Raw genomic sequence first — 16,956 nt, forward strand, 5'->3', positions numbered from 1 at the left:
AATGCACGTACTTTTGTAACCCAATAAAATCTTTAATAAAAAGTATTTATAAAAATCCTGAAATTAATTGTTATTTATAACAACAAACAAAATTGTTATAGTGAACATCCCTACGTTGCAAGAAGCCTAACCTTAACAATATAATCAAATATTTTTAAAGGCAGCATGTCATGGTACTGAAATTTATTGAAAAGCTTGAGGTTATTTTGTTTTAGAAGATAACTTGGCTAGTGATATTTATTTCCCAAATTACCCATCTACATGTAGTCCCTCTTATTTATTTATTTACCACTTGACTATCATAGTCTCTAAACGGTTTACAATAATACAATATAAAAACTAAAAAATTAGTTAAATTTATAACATGAAATGCTTGGTGGAGTAAAAAAAAAAATCAGTAGGCGCCAAAGGTTCAGTTAGGAAGGAGTTCCCTAAAACTGACTCCATCCTTCTATGCAAAACCACCCTTTTATTTACATTTGTTTATGAAATTGTGTATCTTATAGATTATGATTTTAGATAGTTTTCTTTTTTATTATCCAGAAAGAAAAGGTTCAGGGAAGAATTGCAAGGAAAAGTAAATCTTTACACAAAAGAAGTATCAGTAGAAAGGTACGTTCATACATTTTACCCCATCACATAGCACTGAAGCAAGAATTTGAAAAGCCTTTGCTTTTAATTTTTTCTAAAAAATATTCTCTTCTCTACAGTGCTTTCATGGAAAATGTATTTTCCCCCAAATCAGTTTTATCTTGAAAGTGAAATCTTAACTGCGCAGTGCCATTTTAGTGCACGTGTGGGTGAAGATATAATGACATCAGAGTAAGTTGCTCTAGTCTAGACCAGCTTTCTTCAATCTGATACCTCCAGATGTTTTGGATTACAATTTCCATCATTCCTAGCCAGTGTGATCAATGGTCAGGGATCATGGGAGCTGTAGTCCAGAGCACCTAGAGGGAAACACTAGGTTGGAAAGCCAGTATTAGACATTAGGAAGTGAGGCAATTCAACTAAGGTTGCTGTTTTTGTAATCATTTCATATTATAATATTTGGTTTTGCATTCACTTCAAAGACTCATTGGCGGAGCACTCAAGGGCTTTGGGGGCCTTTCTCTATTTTCCTTTAGTCCTTCAGAATCTCTCAAAAGGCCACTTTAGAAGTTCTAAATACAACAAGAGCCATGGTGGAGGAAGGGGGTGCGGATCCGCCCCAGGTGTCATCACTGGGGGAAGGTGTGACAAAATGACAAAAATATGAGTTGTTTTTTAATGGGCTTTTTAGTTCAGTCAATGAATGTAACGAAATGTGGCTGGCACTGGACACCACACTGTGGGGGCCGGCACTTACTGCGGGGCCTGCAGCATGCCTGAGCCACGTGTCTCTCCTGGGAGTGATGTAGTCGCTTGGGTGCCTGCAGGCTCTGCGCTGCCTGAAACAGCAGCGTGGGACTTGTGTTTGCCCTCCACCTCTCCCTCAGTCACCCTACAGCTGAGGGGGAGGCAGCGGAGAGGCTCCATGCAGTGCTCACCACCCCCATGGGCGGCTTGCCCCACCCCCATGGGTGACTCGCTCCACCCCCAGCTGCAGGACGTGCGTGCCGCACCTGGCACCCGAGCGGCTAGCTACGCCGCTGAGCAAGAGGAACTAAGATGGAAATGAGTTTTTGAGAACTCCGTTATACATATGGATACATTTGTTGAACACATGGGACATCTTGGACAATTAAATGTTTATAGCAATGTTATTTTGTTTCTAATATGAATATTATTCTTCTTTGTTCATTCCATTTACTATCTGAATGATGGCATAAACCTTGCCTGCAGGCTGCATCACAACTTGAAGTTTTTGTAGGCTGCTCACTAGTAAACGTTTTGGATGGGGTGATGGTATATGATGTAGAAAGCTGAAAAAATGAATAAAAATGTGAGGGAATAGTTTTGATCATTTCCTTGCAACTTTTCTCTTTTGTTTAATGTAGCAAACTGAAGATGACATACATGTTGATAGAAAACAAAAAGAAACCCCGGACCAAAATCCACAGGAAGGTAGCTCAATGTTTTTACTCCTTACCAAGTGGTAATATATCACAATGAAGTTCAAGGGCATTTCCACAAATGTGGCTCGGATTAAATTTAGATGTTATTCAATCGTCAAACCTGCATATGACCTTTTCCTGTTTTCATTCTGTTCTAAAGTACTGTAACAATATTAGCACTTGATAAAAAATAATACAGATTATTCTAATGTGCTAAAATTAGAATATTCTAATTTTAGATTCTTGTCAACTTTTTGTGCAAATGTTGCAACTAGAAATCATGTGTTTTGTGCATTTTTCTTGTGCAGTGAACTAAATGCACTTTCATTTATAATTTGCACTTTAAGGAGCAAGCTTGAAATGTGAATGTATGACTCAGATAAAGAATACTTAATCTATTCTAAATCCTTCACAAACTTTGAAAAACCTACTGGATCATTAATTCTCTATATGAAAAGTACTACAGAAGATATCCTGATAATATTCAAGTATTTTATTGCAAAGTGTGTTTGAAATATCTGTGCTTTTTATAATAGCTGTGGCTGTAGAAGAAAAACAAAGTATATTAACTGAAGTATTGCGGGATAGAGTGAGAGGGAAGTTGAGAACAGTTAAGGTAAATAGTTTTAATTGAATTTTGATTTAGCATTCAAATGAAACGTAACTTATTGTATGTATGATTCCATAAATGACGGAAAGTTCAACCAATTTAAAAGACTCATCATTTCTCCCACACCAATTGGAGCACATCAGAAAAAGAAGTTAAGTGCTGAATATGGAAAGCCTGCATTTTATCTCGGTTCTTGTTTTCTCTTTGTTTAAAAAATAACAAGAAGCACACTAAAATATCCTTTGTTTTAGGCTGAACAAGAAGAAAAATCTTCTGACAAACCGTACTCTGATACTAAAGAATACCAACACAACTCTGAAGTGACCACTGAGGTAATAAAATATTTGTAAAATTGCTGCCAACACTGATAAGCTTTTTATATTCAGCTTGGTGCAACAAATTCTAATATGAGCATATTTTTGTAGAATGTGTGATTCTGGTTATTCCTGCCATTACATATAGAAAACACCTTAATCAAGAAGATGGGTATCATTCAGTCCTGAATCTCTTCTCACTACTTTTTTTTAAAGCACATCCCCCATCCCCTCAAAAAAGGATCCTGTGAACTGACATTTTAAGGAGTGCCAAGAGTTGTAGCTCTGTGAGGTATAAACTACATTTCCCAGGATTCTTGGGGGTGGGGGCGTGTGTGCTTTAAATGTATGGTGCATATTCAAGAATCTCTGTATCGGAGAGGTGGGGAGGGGAGAAGCAAGAGGGAGATGCTTGCCACTTGTTCCTGTGGGACTTGATATCCTTCCGCAGGGCCTGCAAAACGGCGCTGTTCCGCCTGGCTTTCTGTCTGGGCCCAGTTTGACCCCCCCTCTATGGGACCCTGTCCCAGTTCCTGCCAACCTAGCAGGTTGAAAGCAAGTCAAAGTGCAAGTAGATAAATAGGTACCACTCCAAGCGGGAAGGTAAACGGCGTTTCCATGTACTGCTCTGGTTTGCCAGAAGCGGCTTTGTCATGCTGGCCACATGACCTGGAAGCTGTACGCCGGCTCCCTCGGCCAATAACGTGAGATGAGCACCGCAACCCCAGAGTCGGTCACGACTGGACCTAATGGTCAGGGGTCCCTTTACCTTTACGGGACCCTGTAAGTTACCTCTTTGGCCCTTTTATCAGCTCATGTGGGACCAACATGGATAGCTGGCCCTGATTAATACTTGAGGTTCCCGACCCCTGTGGTTGTAATTTCATGGGCAGTCATTTAATTTTATCCTGATTATAATTTTTAAGCTGTATTTTAATCAATTGTTTGATTGTGTTTTAATGTATTTGACATTTGATGTTAGTCGCCCTGAGCCCGGTCTTGGCCAGGGAGGGCGGGGTATAAATAAAAATTTCCTTTCTTCCTTGCTTACTTACTTACTTAAAAAAATAAATCTCTCTGGTAGCTCTGTAAGCTAGAGCTTCTTCTTGCTGCTGCACAAATTTGAAAAAAGCCAAAGAAGCATTCTGCTTCCTCAAGCAACATGATCTAGAGGTGTTTTAAGTTGAAGTTGAAGGTCAGCTGGAGAAGACTGAGAGATAGGAATTACCTTTGTTTACAGAAAGATTGGCATATGCTTACTCCCCTCTACGTTCAGACTGCTAAGATCTGAATGATGAAGAAGGTAGATGATTTTGGCAACAAAGCTATGGGCAGAGGTGTGTGAACTAAGGCATGATAAGGAAAGGCCTAAGAGGAAAAGGTTTCATTAGACAGGATGGAAATGAGAAGATGATGAACCAAAATTTAAGTTGAGAAAGATAGAGATGAATTGGTGGGTTTTTATATAAGAAAATGTGACTTGACTCGGTGAGAAGACTGAATATGAGAAGGAGGGAGGAAGGAAAACAGCCTCAGTGCTAGGTTAGATGGTGATGTTGTCAATGGATATGCGGGACACTAAAGGAAAATTAAGTTTCTGGAGAAAGAGAAGGCTACCCAGTATTTAGCACTACTGACTGATAATTATTCAGCTACATTTTAAATCTTAGAATGAAGTCTCCTTTGATGAGGGTTTTATATTTTTTACATCAACTTTTGAAGATTCCTCAAAGCCGAAAGAAACTGATCAGGTCATTGACCAGGTATTGCTATTCTTCTCTTCATACAAAGTGCATCTTTTTCTGTTGCATTATGATGCTGGAGTGTCTTGAAAGTCTTCTGTCAAATAGATGTCTAGTATTTGAAGTTGTTTATAGCTACAGTTAATTCACTTTCTCTGTTAACAAAGGAAAATTATGAAATAAGCTATTCAAAGGTTTTCTTCAGTGGCCCTAAACTTATATACAAAATAACCATATATCCTTAAACAAAAGAAAAAGAGTTTTTATTTCATTCATTTTCTTTTTTTCAAAGTACCTTGTACCATAGATTTCCTAGATATATTTGACCATGATCTAAATAAGTATTTGACTTCGTTTATAAACAATTGTCATGCAACTGGAGCTTTCTTTAAAATATTTAACTTTTTCACAGACTTTTGTTACACTTTCTAGTGTTGCAAAGACCAGTTGGCCACTTTAGTATTCTGCTGATCACTTCAAAGGGATGAGCTGGGTTGAAATTAGTTGTATACAGTATAGGTAAGAAAGTGCCAAAATGAGTAACAATATGGGCTGGGCTGGAGATTGCTTGTGAGTGAGCTGGAAGGAGAGAGATGCTTTGAGAACTAGGGACAAAAACATGTCTTGCTGTGTTCTGAATCCAAAGCTGTGGCTAATGGAGAAGCAATACTTTTTGAGCTATTACTGCTGTGAGCCCCTCTGTCCTGTGCTCAGGTTATATGTACTGGTATGTAAATAAAAAAAAATATTTTAAAGACACCACAGTCTCTACTGACCTTCTTTCCAAGGAAATGGAGCCCGAGCAACACAATCCCTGGAGACTCTCACTGCTTGGAGAGGCATGGAACCATAATTGGCATGGCCCCAACTGTCTTTATGACTGTATCAGAGTCCTTAGAAGAAACGTGAGAAGCTATAGAAAATGAATACAGAAGTTTATTTTGTTTTCAAGTGAATGAGAGTGAGGAAGACAGCATTTTGGATGAAATCACTATGCATTTCTTTCACTTGCTTTGTGAACAACAAACTGATATGTGTTTAAGCAGAGACACTGGGACAGGTTAGGTAGTTGGGCTACACAAAGCACCAGACCCTATATATTAGTTTTTCAAGGAGATCAGAGAGGTACTTCCTGTTTCCACACACCTATGGACTAGACCAGGGGTTGTCAACCTGGTCCCTACTGCCCACTAGTGGGCATTTCAGGATTCTAGGTGGGCGATAGGGGATTCTATGGCACAAGCTGAATGAATCCTCCTTCCATCGAGCACCGGTGGATGGTGAGGAAATTTTACTATCAAGAAAGGTGCATTAGTGGGCAGTAGGTATAAAAAGGTTGTCTACCCCTGGACTAGACCATGCACTGAAATGCCCACATATTGTGAATGTAAGCAGTATTGGTGATACTTCATTTTTGAAGTATTTGTGGAAAATGCCTATTCTCATAGAGATAGAAAATAGTGATCCAGGTACTGTATTAAGGAATCACTTATTTCTTCATACTTGGATACGGTTCATTAAACCTGAAAGTTGAAGTATGAGTTTTCTAATTCCAATGAAAACCGTAAAATATAAGAAAAATTGTGGCTATCAATGTTTATCCATTATAAATAATCAAAGGGTAACAATAAGGTGCTTCCTTTATTAGGACCTATTGAAAGATCAGAAAGAAGTGAGCAAACTGGTCCTAATAATGGTGTTTCAGCACTACATTAAACATACTGGACTCATAAAATTATAAAGCAATTTCTCTGGAAATTACCTATATCTATTGCAACATGTTTATGTAGATTGTTTCCTGTTGGTATCTGTCCCATCATTCTCTATATTTCTATCACACTTATTTTTTATTATGATTAACAGAAATCAATAAATGACAGCCTTCAAAATGTCTGTGGCTTAAACGAACAAGCTCCTTTGCTTGATCATGTGAGAGAAATACTACTACCAGAACTGCTTGAAGTAAAATCTCCTAAGTGTGAATGGAGTAATCTTGATAAGAAAAAACAATGGGACCAACAACTTTTTCTGCCAAGCACTTCCCCAGGTAATGTATGTTGCAAAATATGACAGTGACTTAGATCCTACAAATGTGCATGTGAACACACAAATGCACAGTAGCCTGTGGATAGTCTGATCCTGTTCATTTTCTGGTACAAATGCAGAAATGACTGCCACCCATCACCAGGTGAAAGGCCATGGAATGCAAGGAAAGTGCCTGTTTTCAGGTTAGCCCATTAAGAGACTAGTTCTTCGAAAGTGGGCAAAGTCTAGGAGAGGTGGGCTAGAGGCAGAAACTCTAAAGGTCCTAGAACACTTTCAGTCCTTGTCAAAGCAAGTTGTTTGCTAGCAGCTCTGCTTGGTGCTGTGATAATAGACCTGCCTTGCTACATGAGCTTATCTGCAGGAGCAGAACAGGACACGTTTCGGTATCAACTATTCTGAGAGAGAAGGAAGGATTAGAGAGAAGAGCAAAAGTTAGTGAAAGAGAGGGCTCATTATAAAATTTGCTATATTTGGCGTAGGTGGTTAAGCAGTTCGTTTTGGGTTACTGTTGTACTTTTCTGGATCAGATTTAAATATCTGACCAACAAAAAGAAGAGGATAAATTAATTCAAGAACTTACATTCTACCTATATGTCACCCTAATTTCATAATAATTGTTCTCAGTTATACAGAGCTGTAAATTGCCAGACAATATGGCACCACGATTCCTAGAAGATGAAGGGTTTTATATTCCAAGAAAGCCTCGTATATCTAGGAATACATACTACAAAATGGAAAACCGTCTTCTTCAGCAAGATGGGGTAAATATGTGCTGCTTAGTTCCTAAAAAGTTCTGTAACCTAAATAATATGTTTAAAAAGCAGATGACTTGCTTAATGTTGTTTGTGGTTCTGAATCATATTTATTAAGGGGAAAAACTGGTTTGAAGAAAGCGGGGAAATAATGTCATTGCCTTCTCCAATCAAACCATCAAGTTACTACAGAGTGTTTTTTCCTTCTGAGATTGACCCACGATTAAAGACAACATACAGGAAGGTTTGTTTGTTTTTTCCACTTTAAAAAACAAAAACACTTCCTTTTTAAGATTATTATTTTACTAGGAAATGCTTTCTATTCCTGGGCTAGAAATACTATGTAGGGCTGGGAGTATATTTTAGATGGAATTGTTAATTCACATCTTTACAACTAATTAAAGTTGAGGAAGCTCTCTACTGCACTAGGAGTTGTGCAGTGTACTACCAAAATGGAATGAATATATTTGAGCTAATATTAACAGAAATATATAATATCTTATGTTTTAGCTAAAATATTTTAATGTACTTCATTCATTTTATATACATACAGTACTGTACACTTAATTTATAGAAATAAAATCTAGTGATCAAATAAAATTCTATAAATCTAGTGATTGCTATAAATTAATTTGCTATGGAATCAAACACACATAAAGTTAAAGAATGGTCTGAAGGCACATAAGGCCATTCAAGCTATAGGTAGGGTCTGATTAGTGCATAAGTGTCTGGAAATCACACGTACTCTGTCTTAATAAAATTAATATTAAAAATGGTTCAGTTTATCTGAAGTAAGACTAATAGTCACTAAAGGTAAAGGTAAAGGGACCCCTGACCATTAGGTCCAGTCGTGACCAACTCTGGGGTTGCGCGCTCATCTCGCATTATTGGCCGAGGGAGCCGGCGTATAGTTTCCAGGTCATGTGGGCAGCATGACAAAGCCACTTCTGGCGAACCAGAGCAGCACACGGAAACGCCGTTTACCTTCCCGCTGTAGCGGTTCCTATTTATCTACTTGCATTTTGATGTGCTTTCGAACTGCTAGGTTGGCAGGAGCTGGGACCGAGCAATGGGAGCTCACCCCGCCACAGGGATTCGAACCGCTGACCTTCTGATCAGCAAGCCCTAGGCTCAGTAGTTTAACCCACAGAGCCACCTGGGTCCCTAATAGTCACTAGAGTGACTCAAAATAAACACCTTTGATTTGGGTTGGAGGTATGTTTATTAGGCCTTTTTACATATGTAATATTTGTGCTCTCATGTAAAATACACCTTATATTTTTGTAGATGTGATAAATTCTTATACATATATTCAAGGCTGAATCATATAGGAACTCAAAAGTAGTAAATAAGAGTAAAAGTTAGTTTAGGAACCAAGAATTAAGACAGAAATAGTTTTTAGGAGAGTCAGTTGATACTAGAGAAGCAGCACTTTCCACAGTGTATACTTGCACACATTTTTGTCCACTACTATCTCTGGTCAAGAAGGTTATGCAGTTTTTTTTAATGTTGTGAAAACCTAGAAAACAAAGCAAAAACTACCTATCAGAGCCAAAACATGCATGCCAGATGAAGTAATTCCTCATTCAAACCATATTCAACTCTGAAAAACTTGTAGCTTCACCTCAAATTTACTTTTTTTAAAACATAGGCAATGCAACCTCAACTGGAAAACTGCATCATAACTAAGTCAGAGGAACAGAGTACAATTTATCAACTGGATCTTAACATATCACGTATTGTGTTTAGCCATCATTTTTTTTTCAACTGTGAGCAAGTACTGGCTGCCAGGTTGCTTGACCTTTATGACTGCTTTCAACAACGGCAGCAGCAAAACGTTACTCTCTTGCTATCTGAAAAAGTAAGAAAATGCTTTATGTTACAGTTTTAATTATAAGGTATGATGTAAAAGGCTTTAAGACTTCAAGATGTCACAGCTTGAAGGCTTGGTGTCTTCATTCTGAAAGATGGGCAGTAAAATGGCAAATGCAAATCCATGTAAACGAATGCATAGTGATGCATATCAGGGCAGGAAAAAACCAACAACCCTAAATATCCAGAAAGGATATTGTCCTGTAGAGTGTGACACTTTCATTTTAAAATATAATAATTTTAAAGTCTTTCATTTTAAAATATTAATAATTTTAACAAAATACCACATGAAGTTATTCGCTAATAAAAAAATTAATGCATTTTAAATAAATTATTTTTTTATTACAGCTCAAAGCATTAATAAGTTCCACAAAATTACTGGAAAGTAACTTAAAAACAAGTGAGCTAAGTACGAAAACTTTGAAGGATTACAGATCACAAATAAGGTACCTATTTAAAATGGGGCAGGAGGAGGAATTGACCGTGGTATAGGTATATACTGCTTTGATCAATGCTGATTTCCAAGAGTGCAAAGTTGAAAATAGTGAGTAATCTGCATTGACTCAAAATCAATTCCCTGAGGCAACTGATTAAGCTGCTTTGAGGTTTTAACCACATTGAATTACCCCCCCCCCCAATCAAGGAGAAAATAAATTCTATAAATAAAACAAAAAACAAGCATCACCACCATCATTTCAATTTGTTTCCCACCCTTCAGCATCAGATACCAGGGTAGGTTATAACAATGTAAAATTCAGAAAAGTTAAAGCAAGTTGCAGTTCCAGGAATAGGGTGGGTGCTTAAAATATATATCTTGGGTGTCAAAGCCCAGGTAAAGGAGTGCATCTTCAGCATACAGTACGGTGGAAACTACTGTATGTACTGCGAAAGTACCACCCCCCCCTTCATAGTCTGGCCCACCTGGTCTGAGGACTGGCCCATGGCTGAAAGAGGTTGCTGACCCCTGGTCTAGGCCCAGACCTCTCTTTTTTGGAACTGGGTAGCATGCGTTTGGTGGGCGTCAATCTGAATGGTGCCATGAATCCCTTCCAATTCTTGGGCTCCTGCATCTGTGTGGATAGAATTTACAGGCATCCTCTTGCCTATGAGCTAGAAGCAGGAGACACAGATACAGTATGTGGTGAGCCCTTCTATCATATGCTTAAGTTGTATATATGTGAACATAAAACCATCTATCCTGAAGACGCTACAGTCTCTGCTGACCTTCATTCCAAGCAAACCAAATTCTGGGCAAGTGCTGGAACCCCTAGAATCTCTCACTGCTTGGAAACTGGGGTAGTGTGTAACTATATTTATAAAATATGTTAATCGCAGGGGAAATGAATGTACAATTTATGTCATGATTTTAGATTTTTGTTTAACAACTGGAAATCATTAAATGGAATTTTAAGTTTGTGATCAGTTTTTTTTTGCTGCTGTTTTGCATTATAAAATACCAGAAATACTAGAATATTACATGACATAGAATACCAAAGAGATAAATGTTTAATACAAAGTATTATGAAAGTATGGAAACAAATAAAATCTCTACGGAGACAGCAAGGATTTGTCAGTTCTTCTGTCAGGCTGCAATTTCAAAAGTAAGTGGTAATGATTATCTTTCATATATGATTTTTAATTCTTCAGGAAGATTTAATCTAGTCCTTGTGTGTTTGTAATATATTGCAGTTTGTTTGTTTATATGTACTCATAAACAACTTGGTATCTTTAAAATCTCTAAAAATTAATCTAAAATCTAAAAAGACAAAAAGCAGGATTTTGAGTACTCAGTAAACTAACAGTATTTGGAGATCAAGGAGTATGTTTCTCTGAGGATATGATGTAGGGCAGTAGATTTTGTTGGAATGCTTAGGCCAGGCTTCCTCGACCTCGGCTCTCCAGATGTTTTGAGACTACAATTCCCAGCATCCCAGCTGGAGGGCCAAGGTTGAGGAAGCCTGGCTTAGGCTGTGTGCCTCCATCTATGCTTAACCTGTATATTTGTAAATAAATTCAAATACAATATTACCAAATGCAATGGACCTCCAATGATTTCCTTCCAAAGGAACAAAACTCAGATAATAGCTGGAGAGGGAGAGCACTGGAGGGCTATAACTGAGTGTGAGAAGAGTGTCGGGTGAAAGAGGTAGCAAAAAGGCACTTTCTTTCTCTAGTTATATCCTCTTCACATTAAAAAAGGAGATGAATTGTACAACCAAATATCAGATAACATTTGAGCCTAAATGTAGAGGTTTCATTGTTTTCTTCCCATCTTTCAATAAGGCTGACATATATCTCAGAACTTGATGAATTCGAAGGCAACATATCAGAAGAGAATGAAAATGCTCCAAGAGAAGAAAGATATACTGATTTATCAAACAATTTTTCAGCAGCTGGAAGAAGACAGAAGGTTCTTAAGTTGAAGGAGTAGTAGAATAGTAAATCATTGTGCCATAGGAAAATGTGATTAGCACTGTTCCCTGTTGGTTTGTGCTCAGTTAATTTCTGGCGCTTATTATAGAAATCTGGTTGACCTTATGAATATTTTATATACAGTGTAAATTCAGAATTGCTCTATCTCATACATGCCACTCTAAGCTTATTACACCAGGTTTTTTAATTGGAATGCAGATATTGTGGTTTGTTTGAATAATGTATTGGATGCAATGAAAATACAAATATTGATTTCTAGGGATGCTTGGATTCAGCTCATACCTTTCAAACCGCAATGGACATTGGAGGGATAAATGAACCTCTTTTGGTACCACATCTTACCTTTGTAACAGAAATAACAGCAGAAGACATGTGCCCTCTGTGAGTTGCAGGTTTCCTTTTTTTTAGTTTTGCAAAGCACCTATTATATAAAAATGTATTTCCCCAGTAGTATAAATATTACTGGGGGAATACACACACACACACACACACACACACACACACACATTACATATATATATATATATATATATATATATATATATATATATATATATATATATATATGAGAGAGAGACAAAGAGAAGGCTGTGCACCTGTTGTTTTGTGCTTATTTATTGAGTTTTATAATGCTTTAGGGTGGGGGAAGGGGAAATGCCCCTTAAGTGAGCCGGCCCCCAGCCAGCCCACCCCGCACCTCACTCTGCTTCTGAAAGTGGAGATGCCAATGACAATAGCCTATGTGTGCCTGATATCCAGAAAGAACTATGTTCCACTGGTTCTTTCCACCCCACCATTATGCCCCCTACTGTATATTAATGCTGTCCTCCAAGACTATTTCTGAAGTTCAGCAGTTCCCATCTTGAAGCACTAGGGGGAGCCAAATCCTATGTGAAGACCATCACTGAAGGGGAAACCTGGAAATTTCCTGAATGTTTGGCTGCCAGTTACTCTGAATTTCTGCTAATTGTAGGACACAGTGCACTATGGGTATAATCCAGTTATATCCATCTGCTTATCTTATGCAACATAAATCTTCTGGTTTACCGTCTCTCTCCCCCCCCCCCCCAATGTCCCCAGATCTGCTCTGGAGGATCCTTCAGCCCTTTGGAGCAGATTTGGGGTGTGGGGGAGCTGCAGGTTGGAGGAAGCAGTTTCACTGTGTGAGCAATGGCTCCCTAATTTTTTGAGCTCTTAATAATTATTGTGGTAAAAAGAAATATACATATGAGAATTGTGACTTTGAACCCCAGTGACAGAAAAATATTGTATCTTCATTATTGATTTCAAAATCTTTAATAACTTTGCACAAGTTAAAGAAAATACGTGATTATGCTGTAATCTCCCACTTTTTGGTTTGACATGGAATATATAATAAATATTCAATTTAATTCTGTACACATTAAACATTTAAATTGTTTGCCATAGTGAGACCCAATGTAGGAAAAGTGTAAGCACATATTTTATTGTACTTTGAAAGTATCCTCTGATTTGTTGGCTGGTTGTGTATATAAATATTAATATATTCTTTGATCTGGTCTGTATTCCGGTATGTTTAGAGATGAACAACAGAGAAGAGAAAAAGTCAAAATGGAAAAATACTTTATTAAAATATATTACAACAATAAATTGGTCTCCTCTACTTCCGAAGCTCCTCTTCACCAGGATTTTAAAGTAATATTTCAGCAAATTTTTAGAATTCAAGTATTAAACTGGCCTGAATCTCTTCGATTAGAGGTATGCCTAGTTAGATGATAAAAATAGTTCAACAGTGTACCATAGCTGAAGCTACTCTTTACAAACCATGCACTTTGAAGAGAATTGGTTTGTATTCTGATGTAAAATTTAAGAACTATTGTTCATACTCAGCATAGTTTCCTGTATTTTTATTTTAATAGGTAGGCTGCATAAAAATTGTGTGAATCTATGGTGTTCAATAATGTGTGAAAATGTCACATGTCTTTTTCATTCTGTCAGGATTTTGGCATCTCACATTTCCGTGGTGCCCTGTGCAACACCAAAATCTGGCACCCTCTGCCTCTCGCCTTCCAATGGATATCATAGTTGTTGCACCTGCTTCAGCGCCCCAGACACTCTGTGCCCAGAGTGACTGCACTGGTCACACTCCCCTAGACCCACCTTTGATGCTGTGTTATATTATCTGTACGTGCCACTGGAAAGTAGGGCCAACTGTGGCTTCCTTGTAGGATGTGCATATGGTAAAGAAGAAAAGATGTAGTTACATTTTGGGAGTACAACAAGTCCATGTGATGCAGCCACTTATTTTGTAATGTGTGAATTTTAGATCATATTTATAACCTTAAATCAGTGGTACCTTTTACACAGTATTGTGCTATACTGATGACTACTTGTTTACAGTATTTTAAAAGAATCCACTTTGCACTAGGTACAGTATTAATTTATAAGATATCAGCCTTTTAATATGTGTTTAATAGGGTTTCTTTGCTTTTCTTTTTCTTCTGCATTTCTTTCGTTAAGCTGACACAGTTTAATCTTCCTTTTTAAAAACATTAAACATTGGGTGATTTGTTCAATTTTAGATATTTGAATCAAGTAAAAAACCGACTTTGTTGGCCAAAGTATACTTACCTCTTCCCAATAATGTTACATTGAAAAGCAAAGATGTTTTGGACGAGGCAGAGTTTAGTTGTGAACAACAAGTTAAACCTTCCAATGGGGCAGTGGGAAGCAGTAAGTTCATAATATATATATTTAACTCGATAGGCATGATGGTGGTGGCTACTATTTTGCGGATCATTCAAACCAATATGCTACAATATGTCTCTGTGGATGATCAGTTCAGGAAACTAGATATGGGAAGGGTGCCTCTATTAATTCTGCTGCACCTGTCAGTATGATAATGGCTTTCTTTTAAAAAATGCTTATTCCTCCCATTATATCCAGTGATATATTTGATAGAATTAAAAGATTTTGACATAGAGCCCCCAAACTCTGAGGATATTTAGCTTTCTACCTTTAGACCTCTGATTAGTCACTGTGAGGACTAGTCAATATGCAATGATGGCGGGGGGGGGGGGGGAAGCAGCTCAGGAGTTGGGGTATAAATTGGATGTATGGCAGTTACCGGTATCATTAATTCACTCAAAAGATGCAAAAGTAGGAATGTTTGGGGGTGTTAATGGTAGTTTATATCACATATTTGTTTCCCCCCCCCCTCTCTGTCTGTCTGTGTGGGCTTATCCACATTGCAGCATTAATGTTAGCAATAACACCTTAAATATAAGGTCTTGTTATCAAAAGGTTTATTTCAGTTATGTTTTTGACAGATGTATCTTTTTTCCTTGATGAAAAGGAAAGAGAAGAACTATGTATTCTGACATCAGGAAAATTAATGTATTCTTTATCTTGGACAGTTGATGACACAGGAGCTCCTTTAGCACCCACATTTCAGCCTCTTCATGGTGCCTGCATTAGGTAGGTTTATATTTGCTGAATAGAGTTCCATCACAATGAGACTTGTTTATCCCTTTAATTCTTTTTTCTTTTTTCTTTTAGTGTGCCAAGGTGTATCGATTCAGGAAAAGGAACTGGAATTTGGCAGCATTCTGACATACAGAAACTAATTGAATGGGCAAAAGAAGCCAATATTGATCCAAATAACCCTGACTATTTGGATTTGATTGAGATAATCATGGTAAATATTTAAGTCTCAATACTCAGTTGATACTTAGGTCTTTGTCATATCAGAGACTTTTTGGAAATGTGAGGTGTGCATCTGACACACATTGCTGAGCTCCTGGACCAGGTTTGCAAGATCCATGCACCTGCACTTTCTGATGTGCAAAAGTTGTGTTTTCAATGGTTTTGCTTATCATTTCAGCATGCATGTAGAACATAACATTGTAAGCGGTATTAAGAGAATAATTGTTTAGTTTAAATTTAAAAACAACTGCCATATTTATTTGTTGTAGGCAACTAAGTTGCTAAATAAATTATTTTATAATTCCTAGTATTCAAAATCCTTGGAGCAAAATGAATCAAAATACTTTCGTCTTGAACAGCTGCAAGAAGAATTTAACTTTGTTACTGCAGAAGAGATTACAAATTGTAAACGTTTCCAGCTGTTGCAGCTGAGAAGCTTGGGACAGTTAGATTTCTATGGTTTCCAGCAAATTCCTTTGTATGACAGAGAAATACCAGACACAGTCTTTCAGGTATTCCACTTTAAAAACAAATGTTGGCCTACAATTTTGGATACTGTTTGCTTGAATACAAACAGTATTGGCTATGTGTTTCATTCTAATATCCGCATTCATGTTGGGCAATATTGATTATGTATTCTGAGGAATGGAGCTTTATGATGCCTTTCTACATAGTTTTAGTAAATTCATTTTAAAAGTTTATTTCCATCTTGTCTTTCTTTCAATAAGCTCAAGACTGCATACATAATCCCAGGCTGTTGAATGACATATGGAGAAAACAAGGAAATATCAAATATATAATGTTTATATAGGAAATCAAAGATACACATTAATTCATACAGCAAAGTATTATTCTAAAGCTGAAGGACAAAATGCTTGAGAGTTATGCGAGTTCCCCAAATACTATGAAAAATGGAACATAATTGTAGCAACTTAACTTGTATATGGCTAGCTGCACAGTCCAGTGAAAATTAATGCTTTATGATTAATGAATTAATTCTTATTTCAGGCATATGGGAACCAATTAGAAAAGGACATGATGACAGATGCAGATCCTATTTCTGCACGAAGGAATAGTTCAGCCACTTTTGTTAGGATGGTATGATATTTTCCATTAATTTAATATTGAAGCATACAGTAAATGGCTAAGAGAAGTACTGGAAATACAGCTAGGTATTTCAGTCTGGGTTGGGCCAAGGACTGTTTGAGTCATCTTGTGTCAAACTTGGTTTCATGTCAGTATTGCATGCCTATGAAGCATCAAAATTGTCATCACTGCACCTGCAACAATGATCATACCTGTGCTTAACTCTCCTCACCATTTATTTTGGCTATCAGTCTGCTGTTGGGGTCTGGAAGACCCCTTTCAGTTCCAACTTAGAACTAAAAGCAATATCTGATTTCAAAATAATTCAAAATAGATTTTATCCGTATCACATTCTAAAAAAGCAGTCTATAATATTGGACC

General features: G+C 37.3%; 1 protein-coding gene across 1 annotated transcript in view; it reads left to right on the plus strand.

Annotated features, from left to right (window-relative positions):
• The first annotated feature begins 547 nt into the window (after positions 1 to 547).
• CC2D2B (coiled-coil and C2 domain containing 2B) overlaps positions 548 to 16,956 on the plus strand; it is a 33,937-nt gene continuing 17,528 nt past the window's right edge. The window contains exons 1-19 of the mRNA XM_088670382.1: positions 548 to 612; positions 1,980 to 2,046; positions 2,573 to 2,652; positions 2,898 to 2,978; positions 4,631 to 4,723; positions 6,566 to 6,749; positions 7,373 to 7,509; positions 7,619 to 7,744; positions 9,152 to 9,361; positions 9,721 to 9,818; positions 10,833 to 10,973; positions 11,656 to 11,782; positions 12,065 to 12,186; positions 13,365 to 13,542; positions 14,367 to 14,517; positions 15,114 to 15,261; positions 15,343 to 15,481; positions 15,798 to 16,001; positions 16,498 to 16,587. Of these exons, the coding sequence (XP_088526508.1) occupies positions 7,402 to 7,509; positions 7,619 to 7,744; positions 9,152 to 9,361; positions 9,721 to 9,818; positions 10,833 to 10,973; positions 11,656 to 11,782; positions 12,065 to 12,186; positions 13,365 to 13,542; positions 14,367 to 14,517; positions 15,114 to 15,261; positions 15,343 to 15,481; positions 15,798 to 16,001; positions 16,498 to 16,587 (1,842 nt within the window). The 5' untranslated portion in view covers positions 548 to 612; positions 1,980 to 2,046; positions 2,573 to 2,652; ... (2 more) ...; positions 6,566 to 6,749; positions 7,373 to 7,401. The remainder of the gene's footprint in view (positions 613 to 1,979; positions 2,047 to 2,572; positions 2,653 to 2,897; positions 2,979 to 4,630; positions 4,724 to 6,565; positions 6,750 to 7,372; positions 7,510 to 7,618; positions 7,745 to 9,151; positions 9,362 to 9,720; positions 9,819 to 10,832; positions 10,974 to 11,655; positions 11,783 to 12,064; positions 12,187 to 13,364; positions 13,543 to 14,366; positions 14,518 to 15,113; positions 15,262 to 15,342; positions 15,482 to 15,797; positions 16,002 to 16,497; positions 16,588 to 16,956) is intronic.

The sequence above is a fragment of the Zootoca vivipara genome, chromosome 5, assembly GCF_965207765.1.
Source record: "Zootoca vivipara chromosome 5, rZooViv2.hap1.1, whole genome shotgun sequence".
NCBI lineage: Eukaryota > Metazoa > Chordata > Lepidosauria > Squamata > Lacertidae > Zootoca > Zootoca vivipara.